The sequence below is a fragment of the Gallus gallus genome, chromosome 18 (genome assembly GCF_016699485.2).
Source record: "Gallus gallus isolate bGalGal1 chromosome 18, bGalGal1.mat.broiler.GRCg7b, whole genome shotgun sequence".
Lineage (NCBI taxonomy): Eukaryota > Metazoa > Chordata > Aves > Galliformes > Phasianidae > Gallus > Gallus gallus.
Genome location: NC_052549.1, coordinates 7,283,578 through 7,311,167, shown reverse-complemented (window position 1 = coordinate 7,311,167; position 27,590 = coordinate 7,283,578). Strand labels below are relative to the sequence as shown.

General features: G+C 39.6%; 2 protein-coding genes and 1 long non-coding RNA gene across 12 annotated transcripts in view; 1 reads left to right on the top strand and 2 right to left on the bottom strand.

Moving 5' to 3' along the window:
• RHBDL3 (rhomboid like 3) overlaps positions 1 to 4,109 on the bottom strand; it is a 49,717-nt gene extending 45,608 nt beyond the window's left edge. For both annotated transcript variants that reach the window (XM_040649776.2, XM_040649779.2), the window contains exons 1-2: positions 3,965 to 4,109; positions 2,851 to 2,951 (exon numbers count right to left, since the gene is read on the bottom strand). The gene's annotated coding sequence lies outside the window, so the exon portion shown is untranslated. The remainder of the gene's footprint in view (positions 1 to 2,850; positions 2,952 to 3,964) is intronic.
• Positions 55 to 7,237, top strand: LOC124417296. The gene is made up of 2 exons (XR_006931757.1): positions 55 to 215; positions 6,014 to 7,237. It is a non-coding gene; the product is annotated as an uncharacterized LOC124417296 (long non-coding RNA).
• RHOT1 (ras homolog family member T1) lies at positions 4,337 to 27,590 on the bottom strand. 9 transcript variants are annotated; one of them, XM_015279882.4, is made up of 22 exons: positions 27,431 to 27,590; positions 25,366 to 25,465; positions 24,527 to 24,585; positions 23,249 to 23,330; positions 22,644 to 22,687; positions 22,129 to 22,182; positions 21,730 to 21,782; positions 21,085 to 21,193; positions 20,435 to 20,536; positions 18,994 to 19,092; positions 18,439 to 18,547; positions 17,391 to 17,511; positions 16,846 to 16,930; positions 16,323 to 16,468; positions 16,096 to 16,196; positions 15,691 to 15,821; positions 15,289 to 15,372; positions 14,570 to 14,689; positions 14,013 to 14,215; positions 12,589 to 12,711; positions 6,910 to 7,053; positions 4,337 to 5,447 (listed from the first exon to the last, which is right to left on the bottom strand). In XM_015279882.4, the coding sequence occupies exons 3-22, from the start codon at positions 24,557 to 24,559 to the stop codon at positions 5,330 to 5,332; spliced, it is 2,061 nt and encodes a 686-aa protein (XP_015135368.1). In that variant the 5' UTR covers positions 24,560 to 24,585; positions 25,366 to 25,465; positions 27,431 to 27,590; the 3' UTR covers positions 4,337 to 5,329. The 9 variants fall into 9 exon arrangements, with proteins under 9 accessions (XP_015135368.1, XP_015135367.1, XP_015135369.1 ...); XM_015279881.4 differs by lacking the exon at positions 25,366 to 25,465; XM_015279883.4 differs by lacking the exon at positions 25,366 to 25,465 and having other exon boundaries at positions 24,527 to 24,581.

Below are 27,590 nucleotides of genomic sequence, written 5' to 3'. Positions count from 1 at the left end.
CGGCGGCCGGCTCCGGACGGGGCAGGTGACCCCTCCCCGCGCCGACTTGGCCGGCTCTCCTCCTCCCGCCCCCGCGGCCGGGCGCCGTCCCCAGCCCCGGGCACGGCCTCCGCGGGGGGACAGGGGGGAGCTGCGCGGCCCCGGGGGCTTTCGGAGGCAGAGCCCAGGAGCGCAGAGCGCGGCGGAGGACGCGGGCAGGGCGGCGGCGAGGAGAGGTAGGGGGAGCACCGCGGGGAGCGCCCCGGGCGGCCCCTGCGGACGAGCGGAGCGCGGTGGGTCGCAGCCCCCGGCCCGTTATCCCGCCGGTCCCGTTTCCAGATGCCGGCCAGCCGGCTCCGTGCGCCCTCGGTCTTGCTGAGCAAGTGCGGGCAGGCGGCAAGGCGTGCGGGTTACCGCGGCTTTTTAAACCTAACTTCTGCAGCCCGGGGATGCTCGCGATTCGGGCTTGGTGCGGCTTTTTTAATCCTTCACCGTAATTATTTGTCCCTATACATTAAGATGGGCGTCTTAATCATCTGGAGCCTGGATTAGGAACTTGAGGAATGCCCTGACGGAAGGCAGAAATACAGCAGTTTTAGCTTCTTCCAATCAAGTACGGGAATAGCAGGTTGGCGGGGGCAGGGCAGCAGGGCCGGGCTGATGCTGCCGCTGCTTTGCACTGTGCTGGCAGGCAGAGGAGCACGGAGCCGGGGGAGAGGGTCCAGAGCCTCAGGCCAAGACTGTGACACAGGAGCTCCGATACCAGGTCACACAGACCTCAGCCACAAGGACAGAAGCAAGCGAGAATTCCCTCTTTTCCTTACAGATTTGTTTAAAAGGCAGCCAGCAACAAGAAAAGCTAAATGATAATAACAAATGAACTCAGATAGAATACCTCCGGAGCTGCAGTAGGATCTTCCATCCAGCAGGAGCACACAGCAGAGATTCCCTCTTCCATCCACAGCTGCCATAAACTCCATGCTGCGTATCACTTTTGATCTAGGTCAAATTAGTCCCACACTGTGATGGGAAACCCAGCAGGCCTGTGTGCTTAGCTGTGAGCCACAGCACCCAAACCACACAGCAGGGAAGAGCACAACCCTGTTGAAGGCAAAGGCCCAGCTGGGCTGATGCTGCTGGGCAGCTGTCCAGAGCCCCTCCAATCTGCTCCTCCAAAATGTAAGGGCAGGCCACCAAACCCAGCACTTGAGAAGCACTAGCCCACTTTACTCATAAAACACCATCCCTGCCAAAATATTCCAGGCCATGAACAGCTATTATAAAGACAGTCTCTTTTTGATTAAAAACCTAAACCTCATCAAAACTTCAAAACAGATGGATGGGAAAAGAATATACTATGCCAGCAGAAAGAAGCAGCAATCATTTAAAGATGTCTTTAGGGAGGAAGGAGGAGAGTTTTAGAAGTAAAGTGAATAAATGAGATGTATTTCAGGGGTAGCAGGTTCCACACAGCTGGGGACTGCCATGTCAAGAGCTCTGAGTTCCAGGAGCTGGCAGGAAAACACTAACCAGGAGATCTAACATAAATGCAGTGAACAACAGGGAGTGCTGCAAAAGCCTTACCTTAACACCAAATCCCCATTAAACTGGAAAACTGCTTCGAAATTATAAGTTCATTTTTCTTCTCTAAGGAATGTTTCCACTAGTGGCAGTGAATGCTTTGGGTTTTTTTTTGTTTTTTTCCTTTTTTCCCCAGGGAAATATCTCTGCACAGTGCACATATGAGCTAGTGCTGCGCTATAATTGTCACAGAAAGGAAATTAACAGTATTCTAATGAGGAGTTTTGTTACAGACAAATGATCATCTTCCAAGTCTGTGAGAGCCTCTTAATTTAGACTGTCATTTCTTCCCACTGCATACCCTGGTGATTCTACCTTGGAAAACAGTAATTGCTAGAGACACCAGGGAGCTGTGGGCCAACACAGAGCAGATGCAAACAACACAGAAGGGTTACAGAAGGAATTAAGAGAGACGAAGCCTGAGATAATAAACTCCAGTACATTTTCACATGCAGTTATGTAGGCAATCCTTGACATGCCTAACACTGCAAACAAAATGTAGAGACAGGTCCTTCCTGCATGGGAAGTGGCTAAAAAGGTCAACTAATGAATATGCAATGTGAAAGCCCTCAAAGGGACCAGCCAACATCTGTCAGCCAAGCCTCCTGGAACAAATCAAAACAGTTGGTTCATGAGTCCTTTTTCCACCCAAAGAAGCCCCAAAGGGCTTTTACAAAACTGCACAGCTCTCACAGTTGAAACCAAATGGAGGAATCTATGCAGCTTGATGACTGCATTGGAGCTCACACAGAGACCTAAACCTGGAAGGCTACTTCTTTACCAAAATGCACCATTTGGGACCAGAAGCCAAAAGCACTGCACCCTAGCAAGAAGCTAGATAGCACGCACAAAGTTACAACGGGATCAAGCCAGTCAGATTAAGCCGTTCAGACTCATGAAAGACCTTTAAGGACCACAGGCTGTATGAGCCGGCGATTGCTGTGCCCAAAAGGTAACAGGGACAAAAGGTGCTCTGAGTGAGGACAATATCAGCCTCACATTTTAGGATTAATATGAATCAGATTGTATGACCCGACTTACAGCATCTCCCTCATTCATGAATGCTTCCCCTCCTGGAGAGAAGAAACAGTGAGCAAAAACGAGGTCCAGTCCCTTCTATCAGCTCAGCTGATAGAACAGTGTTTAAGATGTCTTTGCACCTTTTCAGGTGTTACCTGATGGGATCACAACACACACAAGTGGGTTCATTCCAAATTAAAATAATTGTTTGAAATGAGACCAATCAGTAACTCAGGGTTAATTTTCACCATAAAATTAAGTCATGCTTACAATTAATCCAGAACTGGCAAGCTTCCAGGCAGGAGGTCGAAGCTGAGGGTTGAAGCATGGTCTTCAAGGATGATGAATCAAGATCGTTGTTCTCACAGTGCCTTTGCACCAAGGCCAGGTGGTTCACATACCAGGTTGAATGGGAAGCAGAGGTGGAGTTTGTTTTAAGGGGAAAAAAAATATTTAAAAAATAATGAAGGAACGTTAGAAAACATGGACAGGATGAGAGGAAAGAAAACTGGTAAGGAAAAAACACTGCTAAGAGAGTGTGAGTGAAGAGGAGCAAATGGGCCGCTGCCCTTCCTCCCCACCAACCAGCACTGAACAGCAGCAGCTCAGCTTTCAAGACTCTCTTCTTTACGGACTCAAATGAGCGGAGCACTTTCACTCAGTGATTGTAATTCTCAAGGGCTGAAGGAGGTCTTGGCAAGTGAACATCGTAATTCTTAACTAGGTGGCATAATTACAGAGCATTTCAGAGGGAACATGAGCCACTCAGTGTCTGCTACAGCTGCACAGCCCGTGTGGGCTGCAGGAAATGGCTGCAAGAGGCGGCGTGAGGGGAATTCACTCCTGTGAGCAGAAACGCATCGGCGTTACCGAGCACAACAAGTCTCCAGGATCTGAACATAAAACTGTTCAGGAGCAGAGGGCACACGGTGCGTGATGCACGTTACACACGTGCTGGGTGCCACAGAAGGTGTCAGTGAGCCTCTTGTGCAGCTCACAACGGCCGGAGATCCTCACGAGGTTCTCCAGCCCTGACGGAAGGATTTAGCAGCTGTAGGACACCTCCAGCCTTGCAATGGCACGTCCTCGTTGCTCCGCTGTCCGGCTGTTGCAAACAAAGTGTGCCCAGAAGGATATAAAGGGCGCACACAGGTCTGGCTCTGGTCCCTCTTCCCCTGCACGCAGCTCAGAACGTTCCCGAAGCTCTGCCGGGCGCAGGCAGGGTCCTCTGCAACGCCCGCACCTTCCCTGTGAGCCAGGAGCGCACCTGAGCGGGGCCGAGTTCAGCTCCGAGCCGTTCGCTGCCAGCGGCGCGTGCCCGCCCTGGGCTGCGCGCACCAACGTTCGGGGACTCACTTAAAATAGCGGGATTTTGTACAATTACCTCAGGATAGTGCGTTAAAGACGTGTTTCTGAGCTTCCTCTCTGAGACCAACAGCCTCCTTCTTGCAAGAGGAACGCTCGATTTCGGGAATCGCAGCGTGACGTAAAACAGCTGCGGACGCTGCCGCTGTGGCACAAATCGCCTCAGCGCTTTACCTCAGGAGCGGCTCAGATCCCGCCGCGCGCCCCGCCCGCTGCTCCGCGAGGCTCGCTCAGCCAGCAGAGCCATGCCGGAGCGCTGCGGGTCCGTGGCGCCCCCTGGCGGTGGCGGTGCAGCACTGCCGCCGCTCGGAACAAACGCCTCGAGGACGCAGCGGGAGGTTTTATAGGCGTCACTTTTTAGGGCAGAGGGGGAAAAAATGATGAAGACCAACACAGTACACAGTTATTTTATTGAAATAGTTGAAAAGGCCAGCAATGGAAAAATAAGTTTGTCATGAGGGCGGAATTAATATTTACTTGATTGTTAGAAAAGCCGTGTCTACGGGTAACTCCAGCCAGGTACAAAATGCACTGTGAACCATGCAACTAAGAGGCTACAGCAGATAGGCACTGTGTACTATTTCGGGTCTATCTTATGCACAGCTGTCGCCAGTACGACTGACACCCGTGAGAAACTGAACAGCAGCACTTCTTGAGTTATTAACATTTATAACGTACAAATGTTCTCATCCGATTGATAAGGGATATAAAACACAGCGCAGTGGACAATGAGTGACAGCTGCACACAGCGTGTGAAGTTGGTCTGGCAGTCGTCGAGATTTGTTTTTCCTTTTAAAAGAAATACTGAGTGCTAAGCATGGCGCTGGTGGTACAGCATACAAAACCATAGGCCAGGACTTGTTCTGGAAATACATTACAGGTTGGCTGTTAGAAAGAAATCCACAATTTCTGGTTGAGTTTGGAGTCCAAAATGATGAAGTCACTTCAGATGAAAGTGAAATAAATAAGCGATCCTTCAGGACGTACGGATCCTCCAGTCGCACCTACTCTATGGAAAACGAAGTTCAGCTATACAGCAGTATGTCACCGTGGTGAGATGCTCAGAGCAGCATTCTGAGTGACTCCTTGGGAAGCAATGCCACGCTGCCCTCCTATGTACAGGTTATTTACAACGAATTCCCTTTTGGCCTCACCCGTCAAGCCACCGGAGCTGGCTGCTTAGATGTGATTCTTCCCCCCCTCCCCCAATGCATTTTGCAATACTGCAGTTAGAACTATAATTTAAAATAATCTTATGCATGAATTACAAATATTAATAAAGTAACTCTGCATATATAAATATTTTCTAGCGGAATTTAAAGCATTCAGAATGTACATAAAAGTTTATTTCCATTTGGTAGGGCCAGATGTGCTTCTTCTCAGATCATCGCTGCTTTATTAATGCTTTGTACATAGCGAAACCCAGAAATGCAAAGACAGTAGCACCAAAACTTGCTCGGAGCCAAAACGTGGAGCTCTTGAGGTCCGCCTGTGTCACGTGCCTGAAATTTAACACACACAAAAACCCACGAATTATTTGCAGGACAAGAATATCAGACAAGTTGTGCTAAGCAGCTCTGCTTTTGGAAACTCATCACTACACTTGTCACAGGCACGGAGCTTACACTTCAGCCCTATGTATGCTTAAACAGACGTGTTATTTCTCTTTACAGCTCAGGGCTTGATCTGTAGCCATGATCGCATGAGTATGCTCACTAAAGTCAGGGCTCACACAGCTGAGGGTGGACACAGAAGGAGACCATTAATCAGCAGTATGGGGAAGGCAGCCATCTTAGAGTACCAACTAAGACTCGGAAAATAAAAACAGCCAGCAAATAATTAATAACCCATAATGAGAACAAAGTGCATCGCTGCAAAACAGAACTTTTCGCAAATTTGAGCTTTGCAGATTTTTTGCTTCTCCTTGCAAAACTTCCCAGTCCCGTTCAATATCTGCTTATATCGCTCCCCAAAAAAAGAAGTTTACTGACAAGTAGCAAGTAATATTTTTCCAAAAGCTTGAACCAAAAAAACCTGTCAGTTTGTAAATCCCTTTCTTCCCATACAGTACAAGAACGGCAGTGGAAACAGTCATCCAATACCAAGCTGAAAGCTGAGAGAATGTGCTGGTGAAACAGGCAGTGACAGTGGAGTCAACAAAAAAAGACAAGATCCAACAGCAGTATGAAGTGACCGGATGACACAAAAAGCCACACTTTGCATGACAGCAAACAGCCAATGGCCCAAGTCTCCAAATGCTGTGGAGTTTGTGAGCATGCTCAGTTAAAACACTGCTAGGCATCCTCAAAGTAGTCTCAAGTATGACAGCTTACCATAAAGCAGGAACTACCATTTAAGTTATCATTAAGTTATCATAATTCAAAGCACAAGAAGTTCCTAAATAATAGTAAAGAAGCTTATTTGTTTTTAAGATAGAACATAACTTCACTAGCCTACATGTTTTAGCCTGCTTTGATCATCACAGGCTGCTCAGTGAAAACTGCAGGAAGGTTAAGTCCAAGGAGCACACAGGGATCCTAAGCACACACGGTGCACAAGAAAGTTGATGTAGCGTGAACTGCAGAGCTGTCATTTAGAAGCTGTTTAGTAAAGCAGGAATTGTACTTACTATCAAAATACACAAAAACAGTTCAAGATATTATTTAGTAGACATTTGCAGAAGCAATATAAGCCATACAGATAATCCGTGTACTGTAGTAACACAAGCTAAAGAACAGGCACAAATTCTCTGGTGCATTAACAGCAAAACAGTTGTTGGCTAGAAGTTACTAATCTTAGTTAAGAATATCTTGCTGGGTTACAGAACAGATTCATGAATTCCTACAAGCATTAGTTCTACAGCTGCTTCTGACAAACTCTCTGCAAACTACATGTCAAGTAGATTGCTGAGGGAAAGAAAGGGAAAAGGCAGTGGCAAGGTCACCTCAGTTTGGCTGCTGTTACCTGTCTTCAAGCAAACGTGGACCAAGAGATGACTCCATGAAGATGGAATCTTCTACAAAGCTGACGGCGTGCACCTGATGCATAATACTGCTCTCCTCGTCTGCTAACAGCATGGCACCCAACTCATCTATGTGGGGTCTTAACCTTTTCACACACATGCACAGTTTGCAGTTCACAGCATGGCTCAACAATAGTAAGTATCTCAAATAAGAGCAAATGTCAAAGCCCAAAGAATTTATCATTTTTACCCATCTAACTTCTGATTCTTGTGCAGTTGTTAAAAACTTACTGCTTGGGAGAAAACAGAAATAAATAAGTGGAGTTTGTATTTTTGAGGAGCAAAGTAAAATGTATGACTTTCTCTAATAAAATGCTATTGCTTTAAAATCTCTTCCTACTCCATCCCCAAAGCATCAACTTCCAGGTACCCCCAGGATATGCACGAACTAGAGCTCCTGTGCTAAACACATTGGAATGACTCTTAACACATCAGCCCTATGACTGACATGGTCTCACTACTGCTGATAATTCAAATCAAGACTGTATTTTGTCACTACCTACAGCTTTAGCATCTGTGCTTTTTTTTTTTTTTTTAAGTAATGTCTATAAAACTCATCTTAATTTGTAATTTATAAAAACTTAGGCAAAATAAATCATTTGCACGTTACAGGGTGTTAATAGGTTACGCGACAACCTCAGAATATTTGCTGAACAACACCCAAGATCAATTTGGTTAATTCAAATGCCCAACCGTTTGTATAAAAACATCCCTTTCGAAGTGCACATCACTGTTTAAATTGCACATGAATGCTTTTGCATTGCCCTGTAAAGTACTACCTCTCACATCCAGATTTTTTGATTCCTATCTTTAATTTGTTCTGACTTTTGCTCATGTCCATATTTAATGGTATGCAAGAAACTTGCTGAGTCTACTTCATCCTTTCAAAAACAATCAATATATTATCAGTCATTATGAAATCCTCTTTTCATATCTAAAGGGACAGTAAATTGACTCTGACCCCTTCTCCAAGTTACAGATTCTTTCATTTAAAGAAAGAAACTAAATCAAGGTAGGGATTTGCTTTATAACCTCAAAGAAAGCAACAGTTTGAGCCCTCTGAACATCTCAGTCCAAATGCTGAAGGTCCAAATATACAAAAATTCAGTGCTTTACCCCTTCAAAAAGAAATCCAATTTTCCTTACTTAAGTGTTCCTGAGAACAAATTCCATTTTTGCAACATCAATCCCTAACACTGATTAACTGCCATTACGAAAAGGAATCTGAAATAATTAAAAAGAAGACTGATGTTTGTTTCAGGCACAGGTTCTTTGGTTTGAATGTATCTGCAATGCATAAACACTGCTCAATAGTTCATGAAAATTCTATCTCTTCAGTAAATAGCATGCACGTTTTATTTCAGTTGTTGTGTTTGTGGAATTAATTTTCACCAGTGGTAGAAATTATTGCTGCCTTGCTAATAAGAGAGCATCTGACACTTTCACTAACTCAAAACTAGAAAAATTATCCTCCCCAGGGGAAAAAATAAATACATGTGAATGTGTAGTAGGTAGGACTCCATAATCTATGTTGTATTCAAAACTCTTGATTATTAGATACAAATTAGCTTTCAAACTTTTAAAGCAGACTGGTGTGTGTACTTGTCACGTAAGTATTTCTACATATAAAGGGAATCTAAATGTGGAGCCTATGCCTCTGTCAGATAATTCAGATTTTAATGCATGTTTTGGAAAAAGATGACAGATTTTCACTCAGCCCTTTGGAGGGGGTGAAGTAACTTGTTACTTGTTGAATGATATCTTGGAGATCTGTACAGTCCTTCTTTTAAGAGGCTTTAACAACTCACAAGAAGTCTGCAGCATGCATTTATCAAGCAGTTAACTGAGCATGCCTATCAAGGTTACACACAGAAAACCAGTGAGTTCTGGGCCAATACTGACACTTTTCCCCACATCAGCAGAAGAATCCCAAGTCTTGGGAGGTTTAATCTTAACTATTTAAATTCTAGTACATTTCCATATAAACTACAAATGCATTCTAAAAGCACAGTGGTGAGGCCAACATACAAGTCGCATGGCTTCTGACACCAGAATTATAAGCAAGTTAATGCAGTCAGCAAGCAGCAGCAGCCTGCTCTGATAGAATATAGGTTCTAAGTATAAAATATAAGCAACTAAACTCCCAAAACATCACACAGCATAGTCACGCTGCTGCAGCTTCCCTTCAGGCATTTATTTTCCTAGGCTACTGTTGTACCAACCAATGCCAGCAGTTAGTTTTCCCCATGCATTAGTTATCTAAAACAATAAGATGTGCTTGGCACTTCTCACATCTACAAAACCTAAAAAGAATATAAAATGTCAATTTAATATGCCCTATTTGGAAAGAAGGCAGAGGACAGAGTTTTGCAAAACTCTGAGTACGGTGTACTAAACGGCTGAGAGAAGGAAGAATAGAGGTGAGAAAATATTGTTATATCCTCCTAATTTTAGGGAAACCCAAGTAAAGGGATTGATCTCTGCAATCAGGTCGAATGGTGATACGTTCCTACAGTTTTGAATCAATTATCTGCTTATAGTATACATACTGAAAAATAAAACCTGGATTAAATTCTTATAACCTTCCCACTATTAAAGGGATACTGAACTATTTCCTTACGCTTAATTTCACAGAAGGAAGGTTTTTATAGAAAAGAAATCTTATAATTCCCAAATCAATTATGCTTTTATATGGAAACAGAACATCGCTTATATTTCATCGTATTTAAAAACTTTAAAAGATAATAAAACGGTCTGAGAACTCTCCCTCATTGAACAACAAAATAATTGTTACACATGTTAATTGTGAAAAGAAGTCAGCAGAAAAGCATCACTGATATACAAGCAAAATGCAGCAAGTAAGGACTTCAAACCAAGAAAAAAGAAAAAAAACCACACTTAAAATCCATGCTCTGGAGTTGGAGAATGGAAAAAAGAAGCCAAAAAAAAAAAAAAAAAAGAGCTGATAATTAAAGAAGGGGTCAGAATGACATACACAGAAGCCTTGCTTTTAAAAAGAGGTAAAACAAGGTAGTAAGAAGAGATTAAGCGCCAGCCAGCCAAATACAAATGAACACCTAGAGGAAAGAACAAATTAAAAATATAAAAATACAGCAGTCCCAAGTCTCATGCACACATGTACAGCACTTTGAATGCAGTGCTTTCTTCCTCGAAGAACCCATGAAGTGTGATCTTGGGTAGTTCAAACCAACAATCCTGTTTCAGCAGAGCAAGCATCTCCAAACTGAACATCCACATTTGTTCAACTTGCCTATAAAGCCTCAGGAGAATCTTGGAAGTTTGTCCATAGAAGAGAAACTGAACATGGCCATGAATATCTTTTTCAGCTGCATACGTTCTTCCTTTAATTGGGAATGTTCTGATGTACTATTATATTTGTGCCTTGGTAACAGTGTTTAAGCACTACTTAGCAACAGACAATACAGGAAGGAGTCTAATTATAAAGATTTCACATTACCCACTTCTGCTATCTAGAGCCTCAGAATAGGAGGAGGTCAGAATAACTTTTGAGGATCCTCTTTTGCCCATTTTTCACCTAACCTTTGCTGAATTTCCTGACCTAATGGTAAGCATCCATAAGTGCACGGTTTAAAAAGTCATATAAATTAGCTACACCAGATAATCCTGCTTGATTCAAATGCTTTCATTAGTGAAAAATCATTAAAATGCTTCTAAAAAGCTAACATTTCGAAAGAAGAAAACTACCTTAACCCTCCCAAGTTTACAGTTAGAGGTCATTCCCTGTTGTTTACACCTATCTCAGCTCCTGCACTCTTTCCTATACATACAGTTGCTCACATAGTGAATGGTGAATAACCTGCTGCAATGTCCTCCATAAGGGAGAACTGATGGGGTAACCAGGAAGCAAGTTGAAAAGATGTTAGCCTGGTGGAAAACAAAACCTCAGCAACTAACACAGAGACTGTAGACAAAGATTCTAGGAAACAATCCTCCTTTCTGCAGGGTCAATGCAGAAAGCAGCGACGAATTCTCTTCACCTTGAATTACAGACTTCTAGGTGGTAGTAGGTTCATATATTTATTCCATACTATCTAGTGACAAAGTGAGGAAAGACAGCATTCCAGGGCTTCTCAAACAAGTTTCGATGCCTCCCCACCTTGACAGTATCTCAGAGGAACAAAGTACAATGCCTAATGCAGAACTCAACAAAACAAAACAACACAAACTAGCACAGGCCCACACAAGTGAGAAACATGCCACAGTAGTTAATGTAGCAATCCATAACCATTCAAAAAACAAGGATGAGATAGAGAGGTAGCTTCAGCCTCCATAACGAGGACTCAGGATTTCCCAGTAGTGAACGCTGAATGAAGTTTTAGACTGATAATTTGCAAAGAGATTTATTTTGCAAGGGATTTTTGTCTAAGGGGTGACAGCTATAGAGATGCAGTATGAAGAGTTTCACTTACATTCATTGTGTTTTCCTGAGCTAATGAAATTTTCCCTCTTCTCTAAATTTTCCCTCTGTAGTTACAACATGTATCTCAGATTAAAGCAGTATTTCACAAAGGTGCTCAGTACTGTAAATGGGCATACTGTTGGCCTACTATGTACATATAATTTGCATTTAAAAGGAAACACTCACTTTTATTTGGAGCATCTTCATCTGAACCCAGTAACGAGAAGTAATATGCACAGACCAGATATACTGAGAATACATCAGCATATTTTAAGCAAGGCCTTCACATAAACATGTTTATCACAGTCTGTGACTCCAGTGGACACAAAAATTGTTTGGTTTGAACTCCCATTTGTTGGGTCAAGGTGACAAGTGCTGAGCTGTTAGTAAATCACATGTCAAAAGCAAGGTGTTTTATAAGAAGTGTGCAGGACATGCAAGACAAGATATAGCACTGTTTTCAATGCTGAAAACCAGTTCTCTTTACCCATTGCTTTTTCCAAAATATCTGCAAATGGAAATGGTTAACTGTTTGCCATTTCTTACATATTGCATTTTAACCAGAGGAATTGGATGTTCAAAGCTCCAGATTTTTACACAACTTACCCAATGTGTGTAAACCAGACATAACATACACAAAGAAATTCTATCAGCTCCCAAAATAGCAAACTAGCAATTATAAATGTCGTACGTTATACACTGTTGCTATAGTCAAGCTGTGCCTTTTCCTACACTACTACTTAAATGAATGTAATTTTATAATTGATAAGAGGCACTAACTCTAATCAATACTAAACAAACCTATGAAGTCTCATGTGAGACACGTTATATAGACTTGTTACATTACTTGTTGTCCATTACTAGCTCCCTGAAAAACACAGTTCCAATTCCTCCACTGCATTTTCCTAATCACTGAGTGCCTGAGTTGACCACCAAGTTGGTAATGTTTCATAGAAATCAATGGACCGAGCTCAAAAGAACCAAAAGCACTTTTAAGTTAAATAGATCAAAGTTTGACAATTTTATGACAGTTACTAAAATAAGTACCGGCCTATTCAGTGGATATGGAGTGAGAAATCTGTAGTACAGAAGGTTACCAACTGCTTAAAAAAAAAAAAAAGAAAAGAAAAACCTTTTATTTTAAGAGCACACCTGGTACCTAGTAAATAAAGTTAAGGACCTGTTAAGAACTGCAGTGAAGAGTTTGTTCTTTACAGATTGCAGCAAGTCTGAGTTGAGGAAGTTCTGACAGATGCAAAATGTACACCTGTTGCAGGCGCACATACAGCGTAACCGGGCATGGCTGCGAAAACACACAGAAGGACAGGAGTTGAAATCTTGCTCACATAATCAGGTGCACATTAGGACTGTGCCACAACCAAGAGAGATTTAGGAATAAAATGTACATTTGAATGAGTAAGGAGAGGAGAAAAAAATACACTGGGGAAGCAAGGGTAACACTACAGCTGTGCAGAATTTTAGGGCTAGATGTTCTACATCTTGTACGTTTTAGCATTACCACCATACATAGCTCTTAGTAGCAAAGCACAAATATGAACAAAAACATTTGCTGAATTTATTTCTTTGTAAGGAAAACATCTGAAGGCTGAGTACCTCTGCACAGCAATAGATAACACCCCTTTTTCAAAGGAAAGTAAGCCACATTTTCTATCAGTTTGAGTGCACACTTTACAGAGTGACTCTACTTTTCCCACCCTAACAAACACACATGCTTGAGAACTAAGGGAGAAGCAGGAATATTGATATGACATTTGGTCGGTGCTACACTTTTTGTGGTTTCCAGTACTCCAGCATAACAAAATAAGACAACAAAAACTAAAGAAAAACTTTACAAATCTAATTAAATTTGGTTTCAAATATATGTCTTTAAAAAATCCTAGATTTTGGGTGAAAGTGACATTAGTTCTATTTACTTTAAAGCAAATGTCAGCTGTCATACTAGACTCCATCTGCTGTAATATTTATTTAGCTCATCACTGTATTAAAAGTTCCACCCACCAAAAAAAAGAGATGCAAACTAAGCTTAGCAACAGTGAGATATGCCATGAAAAATAATGCAAGCCTAAAAGGTATCATCTGTCAGATTCGTGAAGCAAACAATAAGCACCCTCAAAAAGCTTCAAGCACTGCTTTGGGGGAAACTGTTATTGTTTAGAGTGTCATTACTTGCAAATAGTTCAACTTCACAGTTGATTACAAAAACGACAGTACAACTTGTATACAATTATCTTAAAAATATCAAGATACGAATAGTGAGATACAAAGTGATGCCTTCACAACAAGGAAGTAACAGAACTCTACTTATTAATTGAACAGATATACCTAAAAAGTAACATGAGCTGGATAGATTAGTGTAGTCTTTAAAATATAGCTTACACAATAGCTGACACTGTTTCATCTGTTGGATTGATGCCAGCTTTTTCCATCTGAAATCATTGGAAGGTAAACACAAGTCACTTCTCTCTCTCTCTCTCTGTTGCTAAACCTCAGTGAGGCAGTTCCATCTTCGTGGTTAACAATGGCATGCAGTGCTACTGTGCGTGATTCATGCAGTATGAAAAACACAATGGTTCAAGTACTTACGGATACATTGCCATAGTTGTCAGTTTAACAAAGATATCCTTACTCGGCATATCAACAGTATTACAGGTAAAGGCTTGAGGTGGAGGCATTTTGTGTTTTTTGCAGAATTCAGCAGGAGAAATACTATATTCCTGTCTAACTTCATGCAAGTCAGACTTTGCAGCTACCACTAAGCATGGTATTCTGCTATCCATGAAGTGTTGCTGCAAATTTAAAGAAAAAGTGAAAGAGGCATTATACAGTATGTACAGTCTGGAAAAACCTAAGTATTACTGGTTGCAGTATATTAAGATATGTGCATTGCACTGAAGTCAGGCACTTCCAGAAGCAGAATATTTTATATAGGTCTTAGTTTTATACGAATAGCAAAAAGGCATTTTTAGTGCATCAGCCATATATAACAAGCATTCATAAAGAAAGTGAGTTTTAAACACTGAAACTTGATGTATGGGCCAGTAATTGATAGTTTATATATACATGTGTGTGTGTGGATGGGTGTACACTGACAAAGTGTGTATATATATATTTTCATACACATGAAAAACAAATACACAAACCTTAAAAATCCTGACACAGTACTCAAAGGACTTAGGGTTACTGACATCATATACCAGGCAGACAACATCACATATGGTCTCAGCATCAGTCAAAAATTCTGAGTCACTGACATCATGTAGCTGGAAAAAACAGACAGTGCGAAAAGGAGAAAAGCTTTGTTTTTACATACTTATTATGTACTTAAAGGAATTTTCTAACTTTATTTTTCCCATTACAACTCATTGTTATGCATCCTTAGAACTAATGGACTGACAATAGGTAGAATTAATGAAAAACAATTAAGAGAAATTAACCAACACAGCCAACATATGCGAACTGTCAACATCTGCAGGTGATCACTTTCTCAATAGGAAAAGTTACATTTACTTCTAAACACACAAAAAAACGGGCATTCCTTCTACAAAGGAAAATCACAGAGCAGAGGACTAGGAGCTTGGAAATCAACAAAAGATATTACATCATAAAGGAAAATTACAGTGGAGTAAGCCATTAAAGAAAGTATTTCAGCCACTGAAGATCAACTATAGCCATCCTAATCAATTCACCTGACAGATCTGTACTTTCTAAACAGGTAGGATGGCTTAATGAAGTGTGGACACTTAGGAAGAAGAGACATTAAGACAGAAAGTCCTTGTATCTGTCTGCAAAAGGCTTTTTAATATTTCACTGAATTTTAAGGTTAACTAGTCTCATGTATGCAATAATGAGGCAATCTTACCAGCAAGTACTTTTCTTGTCCATACACATAGACTGTGTTTATGGCGTAGTAAGATTTGTGTTCTGCACGTATTTGCCTTTGTCTCTAAAAATGCAGAATTTCATGTTAGATCACAGCAACTTTCACCTTCCAAGTAGATTTGAACAGCTGGTTTATTCCATTTATTAATGAAAATTACGGTCATCTGTGGTTTATTTTTGCAAGTACATGCATAGCTGTAATCCAAGCTATACAAGTAAATATTCAATATCTATTTGTCTGTTTGCTACTCTTAAAAAAAAAAAAAAATTCATAATCTCCAAATTCAGTAGCAGTGAGTACAATCCTAATGTTGACTGAATTTTGCTGTCTAGAATAAACTCAAAAACATTTGCATATGAGTATAAGCAAGAGATTTCTTACCATTAGATTTCTTCCAAGAAGAGCCTGAAGGACTCCACTTTTCCCACAGCCTTTCATTCCAACAACATTGCATCGGAAAACATTTCTCTGAGTCTGCTTTTTCTGGAGATCTATCTTTTTATCTCTTGTTACTTTTGGAAAAAAAACCAAAAACAAATATTTTTCAAAAGATGCATGTGAATTTATGTATAAATACGTGAACTAATTGTCTATCTACATCGCAATGCACGCAAAATATTATCTCTCAAGAATATTAAATCAAGAGTTTGACCTTAGCAGAACTTTAGCAGAAATTAAGGAGTGGAAGTGAAAGAAGACAGGATACTTATTTAAGAAATTTATTCTTGAGCAGATTTTTTAAGTTTAAGTTCCTAAATTGAAATGAATCTATTTCTTTTTAATTACCTGTAATTGCTGATGCTTGAGATTCTTGTTCTGCAAGTATTGAGTAGCCTAAATAACCCAGGTACTCCAGGCACCGCTGTACATCTAAGTATGTAGTCAGTCTAGCAGAGGGGACAAAAAGGAGTTTCAAAGTTGTTAGATTCCATGAAACCAATTCTATCAAGTAATGAAACAATCTTATCATACTCAAAGTTCTCAACCACCAAAATGCAATGGAGCACACTTACGTCCACTGAGAGAGAAACCCCTGGTAGGTAATCCATCCCCTTTCATTTGTACAAACAGTGTTGTTAACGTCAGGCCCCCATGGCATATAAGGAAAGACTTTGAACAAATCCTTCAGTTCATCAGGAGACAAAGCACAATCTCTATCCTGAAAACAAGAATATGATATCAGAAATAAATAAATACTTTACTTCACACCTATAGTGAAGCAATACATTTTTGATGTACAGTTGCAAAGTTCAAAAAATGGTCTACCAAAAAAACCAAACAAACAACAGAGCTTTTTCTCTCTCAATGTCTGTTATTTTCTTGATTTAAAACAAGACTAAATATATGAGAAAGTTAAAAAAAACAAAACAAAACAACTTTAGTCTGTTATTTGAGTTAAGGATAATGGTTGTACTACCAGTTTTTACCACATGGCTTAATCCATATACAGTTTCTGAATGAAATGACAGAAACATGCTTTCTGTTAGCAAAATTGCCAGCAAGGTAAGTACACACACACTCCAATTACAAGCTTACCAAATCATGCTTATCAAAAATGCTTTGAAGAAACAAGTATGCATGATGATTTAATTCTGTTGTGCAGTCTGGAGGAATTTTTAGCCTATTTACAAAAAAACAAAACCAAGAAGTGTTAAGTAAGTCTGCAAAATACAGAATGATGTAAGTCAAACTAACAAATTTCACAATGTAGCATTTGGTATTTGACCTTTGCATTCTATTTTCATAATCCCTAAAGAGATCAAAGGTTCATACTTTTTTTCAGGAATGCTGAAAGTACGAGTGGCTGTATTTATATTACACTATATTCAGCCAGTGTTGTATGGGGAGGAGGCTACTGTTAAAAAAACAGAAATAGCAGTACGCAATTTGGCACTCTAAGACAGGAGTTCTTCCTCTAACTTTCATACAAACATTTTAGCTGATAGGTCATAAAGTAAGAGAGATCATTAATGTCACAGTAAGTTTCAAATAAACACACTACCATACACTTACCTTCTTGCACAAAGCAGCATAACTTAAATGTGCATAAGCTAAAGAGAGCTCAAATAGGTAATACTTACAGAGGAAACAAATATTCTGGTGTAAGCTCTAAGTCATCATCGTATCCAAAGCGACGCAGAACAGTCCATGTTGTTTCATGCCTTCCTCTCTGAATGAAAAGTGTGTGTAGAAAAAGAAAACCTAAAATCAAATAACAAAAATCTTAAGGCCCTTCATCTGCTCTAGGTAGTTTTATAGTAACAGACTGAAAACAAGGAATACACATTTGACTTTAAACCAAACATGTAATATTATATAATGATATATACAGATTGTGGGCTCAAACCACATTATTTGTAAAAGCATTTTTCAAACAACTTTTTACTTAAAATAATACACTTGGTTTCCTGCTGCTGTTTGCCCTTTCAGTATCAGCATTTTAGAATAACTTAGCTGTACAAAAATAAAAACAACACTATTTTCAATAGTTCAAATCAGTAACACACTTAGCAGGAAGCTTGGAGAGCAGCCTTGTGGAAGAGCGTCTTTAATTTTCCTACACCAAAAAAAATGAGTAGGATTTTGGCTTTGCACTTTCCAGAGCTTAACGAACACTGAGATTTCACTGCTTAGTAAGGCTATGCCTTAGGATTCCCCCTCTTTACAATTTCTCACTAGTTCTATCACATGTAAGCTCCACAAGCAAAGGGGACACAACGATGCTCAGAAAACATTTTTTCTCCTTTGATTTCTGCCATATGTTCTGAGCAAATCTGTAAAACGTAGTGTTTCAAATTCTGACAGAAACCACACCTTGCTGACAAGCGTTGCAACCAGTAAGCCTGGAGAAAAGCTGCAAAATTATCTAGAATATCTCCTTTGAATCACTGCAGTTATTTTGGATGTTTGGATTCTGAACTTCTGTACCAAGAAGAAACCATATTTTTATCCACGTCCATTATTCCAGAGTTTAAACACTCTTCGATATCATACTGAGACTATGCTCAGCCCTTTTCTAGAAGAATCAAAGATCATAGTCTCACAGACTTGCTTTTTTTTTTAAAAAAAAACATTAGATGACTATCAACTTCATAAGACAACACTTGTCCAGGGTTAAAGAAGGCTTACCTTTTAAAGTTAATCCATTATCAGCAACTCCATCGCTTACGTTTTTCCTAACTACATTCTTCACATCTTCCAAAGCCTGAGGAGCCAACGGTGTATTAAAACAAATTCTCTAACAAAAAACAAAAGAACATGTTAGGACCATAGCTACTAAGCCAGTCAAACATCATATCCAGTGTAAAATGCAGCCTTAAAAGTTCTGATAAGCTAGCATAGGGCAATTCAGTTAGTGAAAAATAAAGGAAAAGAAACACTTTACATTTTGTTTTTAAATACAAGCACATCTAAATAGTTGTGGGTGGTTTTGATTTGGTTTTTTTTTTTTTTTTTTGCATTTTGCTATAGAACAAAAGCTTGAGCTATGGTTAGAAATAAAATCAATGCTATTTCAATTTTCATAAATATGCTCTTTTATGCCAGACCCGAGACTTCTAATTTTCAGGTTTGATTTCCTTGTGGTTCACTTTACTGCTGTTCCCTGAAAAAAAAACGCTTGCTTTTCTAGCATTATAGGAGTTCAATCATTAAACACATTGAAAAGAGAAGCACAACAGTCACCTGAAAGAAGTTGAGCTCTGCATCATTGAGAGTACCATCATTATCCTGATCAGAAATTCTAAAAATGCGAGTGAGTGCTTTAATACAGGCAGGTTTCATCTAGGGAATAAAACAAAGTTCAGTATCTTTCTAGGTTCGAATATAAAAAGTACAGAATGACACCAGGCAGCTCAAACACATTAAGCAAAAAATTAAAGCAGTCATTGCACAATAAATGTCTTTCTATTCAGTTATTTGAGCTGAAGGTGGCAATACTTAATTTAAAAATACATATCAGTTCTTTAAGTTCAGTCGCACTGCTACAGAAAGCTTTAAAAATGATGGGATTTTCTTTTTTTTTTTCCCCACAAAAAGAAAAAACCCACATTTTTTTGTGTGTGTGTAGAAAGGCCTGGCTATCCCAGTGCCCTGCAAAAATAAATAGCTCTAGAACTACAGCCTACTCTTTCTAAATAAGCAAACTATCTATATTCAACATTTCAACTAAGACTTCAGAAAGCTTCAAACAACAAACACTGTAAATCTTCAGAGTTTATTAATCTACCATGCAAAACATTGATCATATGGACTACCACTAACTATGACAAAAGAACTGCTGGGATACCTTCCATGTGAAGGAAAACAGACAGGGGTAATTCTCTCCCACCAACTAGTGTGATGATGGACTCTTCTCTTCATAAAGGTCACAGATATTGCATAGAGATAGGTTTTCAAAAACCAAAAATATTTCAGCACAACAATTTTATCACATTACTAACACATAGAGATGATTCTGATGGAAGAAATCAGAAGAGTTATTCTCTCATCCTCAACAAAGCATTTATGACTGAGACAACTTTCCTACTGCCTAGTAATGCAAGAGGGTGGGAATTAAGTTTGTAGTTTATTTATAATTGACCATGAAATTAATGTGTTAAAAAAAACAACCATACTCCTCCATAATATGCTAACTACCTACAGTATTTTCAAACAGCCACATCACTTGTTTTTGATCCCTTTTGCCAAAGCCTCACAAGATGCTCAGAAACCTTCCTTCCCTTAAATGGGGGTATGACTGGAGCACATTCCCTGAAACATTCCCCTTTATTGAGTAACAAAGGTCTAAAGGAGAAATGAACTGAATGCATGATTTTTTTTCACCATTACTTTGACTTTAAGCCAAAAACTTATCATATATCCAAAGCTTATCATTTTACTGATCAGCTCAGATGGCAAACAAAAACCTTTACTCTTTGTTTTACATAAAGAAGAAAGAAAGGTGGAATTAACACAACACAAAGCAGTAACCAGGTTCTGCAATCTAATGCTTGACATTTGCGGGAGGACAAGCAAGAGAAAAGGAAGAGAAAACACAAAAAATTTCAAAATTCACTGAAAAGAACAGAACAGCAGCCAACTTTTTTCCCCTACGTTATTTATTTTTAAAATTATGTATAAATACCTCTTTCTCCTCTGGGCAATAAAGAGGACCTGTAGGATGCAGAACAGCTTTCTGTGCATAATAGAATAGTTCAGATATATTCTTCAAGTTTTTAGCCGAACACTGAAAGAGAAATTCTTAAGATTCATTTGATAGCTTTTGACTATTTGATGATCTATGTTGAAGCCTACATAAGAATCAAGTCCTTAAAGTTCTGGCCTCCTCCTGTAGGTACACTGCAGTTTTCAAAAAACGTCACCCAGCCCCTGTATATGTTCCATAATTAATAATGAACATGTCATATCAGTAAAAAAACAGTTGTACCCATTTTTTATAGAAAACCTAAACACACCCAAAGATCTCTGTTCCATTTTTAATACTTTGCAAATATGTTGCTGGCTTAACACTATTTTCAAAACGCTTGCTTAAGGAGAAGATCTGAAGAGGCTCTAAATATTAGAGCATTTTGCCCAAAACATTTACTTACTCAAAAGCAGAATCTTTTCTCATGATAAAGAGCATACAAACTCACTGTGAGAATAATTATTCTATTTGAAATAAGTATTTTGAACAACAACAACAAAAATCACTATTTCTATTAAAATGCTGCCATATGTTTGGCAAGAAGGTATTTTTTGGTACTCACCCTACCATCAGATAGGATTACATACCTCTACACATGTTTCTATCTCTGTGTATTGATTCATAATGGGAAGAATAGTTTCCATACTGCTGTACTCCACTAGATCAGACTTGTTTCCAACTAATATAAGAGGCAGCCTGAAAAGAAAAAAAAAAAATTATGAGCTTTAAAAACAGTGATAGAAATATCTATCTTAATTTAGCATTCTACCTCCCACCAAAAGCCATTATATTATTTTCATGATGTAACTAAGTAGCACTGATAGCCAGTAGGCAAAACGAGATGACAGCAGTAAATTAATCTGAAATACAATTAAAAAAGAAATGTACTGATTGTTGTTACTTCAAGAAAAAAACCCACACTGTTAAACACAAGTCATATTACTAGTATAAAAAACAGCATCAGTAGAAAACATTTACAGACCATGCAGTCAAAACGAGTTACACCATTGCAAACATAGACACACCTGGTAAAAGCTGCCAATGCAATTCAAAATAAATAGCTTTGCTAAAATGTACAACAGACCTACATACTTTAAATCTCTTGTTGCTTGAACTTCTTACATCAACTTTTAAGTTTAGAATTTGATTTTCTTAATTAACATCCTCAACACTGTCCACTGATACCCATCGATGTGAAGCCTAATTCACACTTCTTATCTTTATTTATGCACCTGCTATCTTTATCTGTCCTTTCATTGATGAGAGGAATCCATCGACTTGTTACCTGAAGTGGGGTTAAAAAAAGAAAAACATGAAAAATACAGTTTTAAATTTAATCTGATGGAGCTGTGCACAAACTTGACTATAAACACTACTTCTTTCCCAAGAAGTCACATATTTACCCACCAAAAAACCCCAAAAAACCAGAGTTGCTGAATGGGCAACCTTTAAGATGACTGAAAACCTATATACTGAAATGGGCCAGAAGCAAATGAATGCAGAAGTGTATTTTATTAACAACCTGACCTCAAACACTGTCTTATGCATTTTAAATGTCTAACACAGTTTTCACCATGCCTAAAAATTAACGCTCATATCAAGCAATGATCAGATAAAATCCGTTAGCATACCTTATCAATGGAATTCTTGTTGTTAACAGCATATACTATACAAATCACATTTGCCTAAAATGAAGAAAAGAAACCATACAGAAATTCACCGTTAAGAATTTTTGGAGAAATGAAGAAGATTAAAAACATAACAAAGAAAAAGAACACTTCCAACATTAAAAAAACCCTGCATCTCTGACTCATTTAAGGAATTTATAGCCCAAACAACAGCTGAAAACTTAAAGTAAAGAAAACAAAAAAGAAAAAAAAAAGACAACTTGTCAATTCGTTGGACTTCTGATTATGAGCTATTTCACTTCTGACCTGTCACTTGGAAGTATAAAGCTCAGTTGACCAAAACAATGATAGTGCCCACTTTTCTTACTTAGAACAAAGGTTACTACAGCTCAAGGCTCCAAACAGTACTAAATGAAATGATAAGAAATAGCAAGAGAATTTTCCTAACAGTAGAAAAATTAAATGGAAAACATTTCCTTGAATAGCAGATTTTCTACTAAACATTAAAACACACTCACCTGTGAGATTTCATGATAAAGTTGTTCATCATTTTGTTCTGCTTCTGCAATTCAACGAAACAAGATGATCATTAATACTAACAAGTTTTGCCAAGAAAACTGAAAACATTTAGAAACTAAGATATTTTACAATGCTCATAAGGCAGTCTTGTGATTTAAATGGCTTTTTATAAAATGCACTAAGGAATTGATTCTACCATAACAATAATGAAAAAGATTCACTAACTCATGAGGCAGAAATGGACTGTTGCACAGAGGCTTATCCGCAGATATTTTAAAGAGGAATCATTACATCTGTAGACAGGTTCTCTCTGGAACAAGTCAGTTTGCACCTTTATGTTTATCAACAGCCCATTTATCAACCACCTGTGCTACTTCTACCACAACATACAACACATTAATTTTATTGCGGAGCCAATGAATATTTTCAGTGAGAGCAAGCAGGGCAAGTCACCATCATCTGATTTAGTTTTATCTCATAAGTTGCTATTTTAATCTAGTCTTTTCCTACACCTAAGTCTGGTTCCATAGCAGTATGACTGTTGAGAGGCCTGAGGTCGATAAACAATTCCACATCAACTCTAATTGTATTGCATGGTTTTTACCTGAATAATCCACTATGTGGGTTGGCACTCTTTCAGGGGTGACATCAGCTGGAATGGTGATTTCTTCAGCACGTGGTGGAACCTTGAGTTGTAAAGAAACAGCAAGAAAAAGCCTTTAAAAATAATCACTGAAAACTTAAGATTGCTAAAACAGTGGTATACAACCATATTCCTGACAATTAGTCATCTTTAACTATAAGAGTCTATTTGTAGTTTAAGCACTTGGATTTTTGCGATGTTTGAAACTCACTGCTACTTCCTTGCTCCTTCATAGCCTGCTTACTGCATAAGGCAGATGTTGTGTTTTATATAAGTGATACTTTTCTCTCAACAGAAATATATAACTAAACTATACAGAATAAAGTTGAGAAGAGAATGGAGGGCTATGATTCGTTAAACACAATTACAAACAGCCTGTCAAAGAATGGCTCCCTGAACATTTTAGGAACAAACAGAAACTAGAATTCTTTTTTACCTGCAAGCTTGGGAACTACATTCAACTATGTAAACAATCTGATCTTGACTCATGAACTGTGGTAACCTAATAATTTGCATTAAACACGCCGCATAGTTTCAAAGAACAGCACATGATGTCTATTTTAAGACTTGTGATCAGAAGAAATAAACAGTCAAGTTTATATGTAAAAAGCTCAGCTATTCACAGCAGTTGCAGTTCTCTTCATGGTATAAAGAAAACTACTTGCTATTTTTTTTTTTTAAGTAATAAAATATAGAAGTAGCTTTACTTCTATTTTGGAAGGAAGTTTTCTGTTTGTCTTTTTTTTTTGCACTCCACCAAAGCTGGGAAAACATTCTTCAAAGATAGAAATAAATGCAATGCATTGTATAGTTACACTTAGCCATTTTTTTTGTAAGTTATACAACAACTTTCTACTTCCTCATTCTCATTCATTCTTCTATTCACTTACTCTTCTCTTTAAATACAACAGCTCTTCAACCAACAAACCAAACCAGCACATGCCACAAGTTATGGCTAGATTCAACTGCTGACAAAAACCAACATTCCTCAGGTATTAAAAAACCTTAATTGGGCATTTGAAAAACAAGAAAGCAACTTAGATAAAATTTAATTTCCTAATCATCACAAAGGGATACATTTAAACCAAACTAGATCACTTTTCAGAAATCACCACTGAAGTTTCAGACTTCATTTTTGTTGTAAACAGAGCATTATTTTTAAAGCAGAGCCATCAGCTTGCTCTCTGGAAAAAAAAAAAAGTAGAAATAACATGAAGAAAACAAAGAAGGATGTTCTACCTCTTCTGGAAATTCCTCACTGACAAGAGACATAATTAGCGATGTCTTCCCAACTCTGGCTACAAAAGAATTAAAAACAGAGATAAGATAATTTGGTTATGTTACACTTAATAGTTCCATCCCACCTGAAAAAGAAGTATTTTAGAAACACTTTCTAACTGACCAGGTTAAGGCTCTTTATCTGCTATTTAACCATATTTAAAGTTGATAGCAGTAGCTTACTCAAAATTCTTCAGTGGTAAAACATTTGATTCTATGTCACAATTCTACAGTTCATCCAGAAGGGAATCAAATCCTGTTCCATCCTAGAGAATTAGCAAGTTTTAACCATAAGACAGAATAATTAACAAGGAAAAAAAAATAAAAATCAACGTTCCTATCAAGAAATCTCACCTGGTGACACAAGTTATTTTGCTGTCATCGTTGCATTTCCACTTGCCTCTTTAATTGTATATAATTCTTAGTATGAGATGAAGAAGATGAAATAAAATTCTAAGAGTAATTTGTTTCCACGCAGAAAGTAATACTGCAGAACTGATGAGCCAGTCTAAGTAAAATCAACTTATCCAAACATATTTTTGATACAGTAACAAAAGGCCTTCTGACACAGAGAAATAAAAGCTTCTCTTCTTCATGGTATGTTAAAGACTAGTTATTGCAAAAGTATGAAAAGCAAAGAAAAGGTTACTGTTCGTAGGGAGACTTTTGTTTTCCTTACTGAGAACAGACAAATCCTCCTCTATGGTATTAACTGGAGAGCACTAAGACGAAGAGTTCTTAACAGCAAGATGGTTGTGTTTTAGCTTGTATGACTATCTGTGATGAAAACAAGAACTTACACTACCAGGTGTCCTCCGGCACAAGCCACACCTTAAGCTTCATCCTGACAGAATCAGAAGGGCTTTAAAAGTTCCCATGTTTCCTCAGATAAATACCTTCCTGATAAGCAAATGAAGTTATTAGATAATCATAGAAAGTACTGGACCATATTCTGCATCCAACCAAGCCAGCTTCTGTTTGAAATGGAGTAAAGCACCTTGGCTTTGCAAAAATCAGATTCATTGTCTTAATTTAACTCGACTGAAAACAGAAGGCTATGGACCACGTGTTAGAAAAGACATTATGAGTACAAGCTTTTGATAGATGTTAAGTGTTCCAGAGTTGTTTCTGTGAAGATCCATAGGTTCAAGAGTAGAGATTTGGTTTATTTTGCTCGAACCTGGGTCAGCCACCCATCTTTCCCATTCTGTTTATAGTCTTAGAAGTATCAGCCTAAACAGCACTTTGTGATGATTAACTGGTCTTCTTTTCCTTCACATACAGAAGGCTTTTAGTACATGCTGTACAGAAGTAAAATGTTGGATGCATTCTGAAAATCACAGGCTATTAAAAAATTGATGCTCACACCCTGGGTACTAGGATCAAAACAACCTTAAATCCAAAAAGACCACCACTAGCGATGAAGAAATGCTGTGTTTTGGAACAGGCTTACAACAGAAGGTCTTGCCATGATATTTCAGAGTCTTAATCTGCCAGACTGCATCCATCATCTGGCAGGTATTGCATGGCCTGGATCGACTTGTTTCAGGCAATTAAATATACATAAAAGACATGCATACCAAACAGCACCAGTAATATTACTGGCAATATTACTAGAAAAACTGATGTATTCCACAGATGCACAATGCAAACAGCATTTTAAAAATTCATAATTCAAATGATTTTGCCCATTTTTTTCTTCCTACTTTTCACTAAATATCTTTGTACACACAAAACCATTACACATCTGCTATAAACAGAACTCAACTAATTTCAAATTAAGCAAAGGCTCAGTTTGACTTCAAACAGCACACTCTGTGAGTCAGCTTTCAGTCTGTCCAATAGAAATCTAAAACTTGCACCCTCAGCTCATTGCCCAAAAAAGTAATGGTAGATTTCAGGTATGCATCCTGAGGAGGAATTCAGCCATGCGTTCTGAACACTGTGAAATAACCCAAGCTTTGTAAAAGCAGACAAACTTCACGAGCTAACTTCTGCACAGAGTTATCTCCACGAGGACCCCATCCCAAAGAAGTGATGGAATCACTCCCTGGGCAGCGCAGGCGGTCAGCACACACACGGGGCACTGCAGGAGCTGTACTATGTATGTACACCAGGCGTTCTAAGGAAAGCTTTGCTAGTCGCACTACATTCTTAGTGTAATTAGGCAATTTTATTAATGACACTTGGTAATTACGTGGTACTCTTTTCTCGTGAGGAACTTTAGAGCGCTTTACAAGCTAACAAGAGGCAGCCTCCGTAGTACCGCTTCCCTCAGTGCGGAGCCGTACTTCCGGCGGCCTGACCGCTTATTTGGGCGCCTACATATACAGCGTAGGACCGGAGTTTCAGGGGCACACCGAGAAGCGGAGCCCCGCTGTAACTGCGGCGCGCACCCAAGGTCACCCCAGGCAGCGGCAGACGCCGGGCTCCTGCTGCCAGCCCCAGCCCGCAGCGCCCGTCCCGCTGCCCGCAACGCATCTGCCCCAGCGGCGCTCCCGATTCTCAGACTCCTCGATCGAAAGAGCGAAGTTCGGCCGGCACGAAGAGGCTCGGGCGGGACGCGGCCACGCGCGGGGCGAACACCTCAGCCCCGTTCCCTCTCCGCGGCCGCCCGAGGAGACGCCAACTCCGAGGCAAACTTCTGCGCCCTCGGCGCCCCGCAGAGCCCTCCCGCCTCCCTCCGCTCCGGCCCCGGGCGGGATGAGGCCGCGACACCCCGAACACACAGGGCCGGGCCCGGCGCCCCGAGGCGGGGCGATCCGCGCAGCGCTAAAGCACCGCACCGAGCTCTGACAGCCACTCGGCCTCACCTCGGCGGCCCCCGCCCTACTCCCGCGCCGGCACAGTCCCTCCCGCACTCACGTTCTCCCACCAGCAGGATCCTCACATCCTTCTTCATGGCCCCGCTGCCTGGCCCCGCCGCGGGGCGCTCACATCGGGCTCGCTGGGGGAAGCGGAGCCGCCGCGGCCTGCGCGCCCCTCACACCGCGACCCTCTCCGCACCGTGACCCCCCCGCACAGC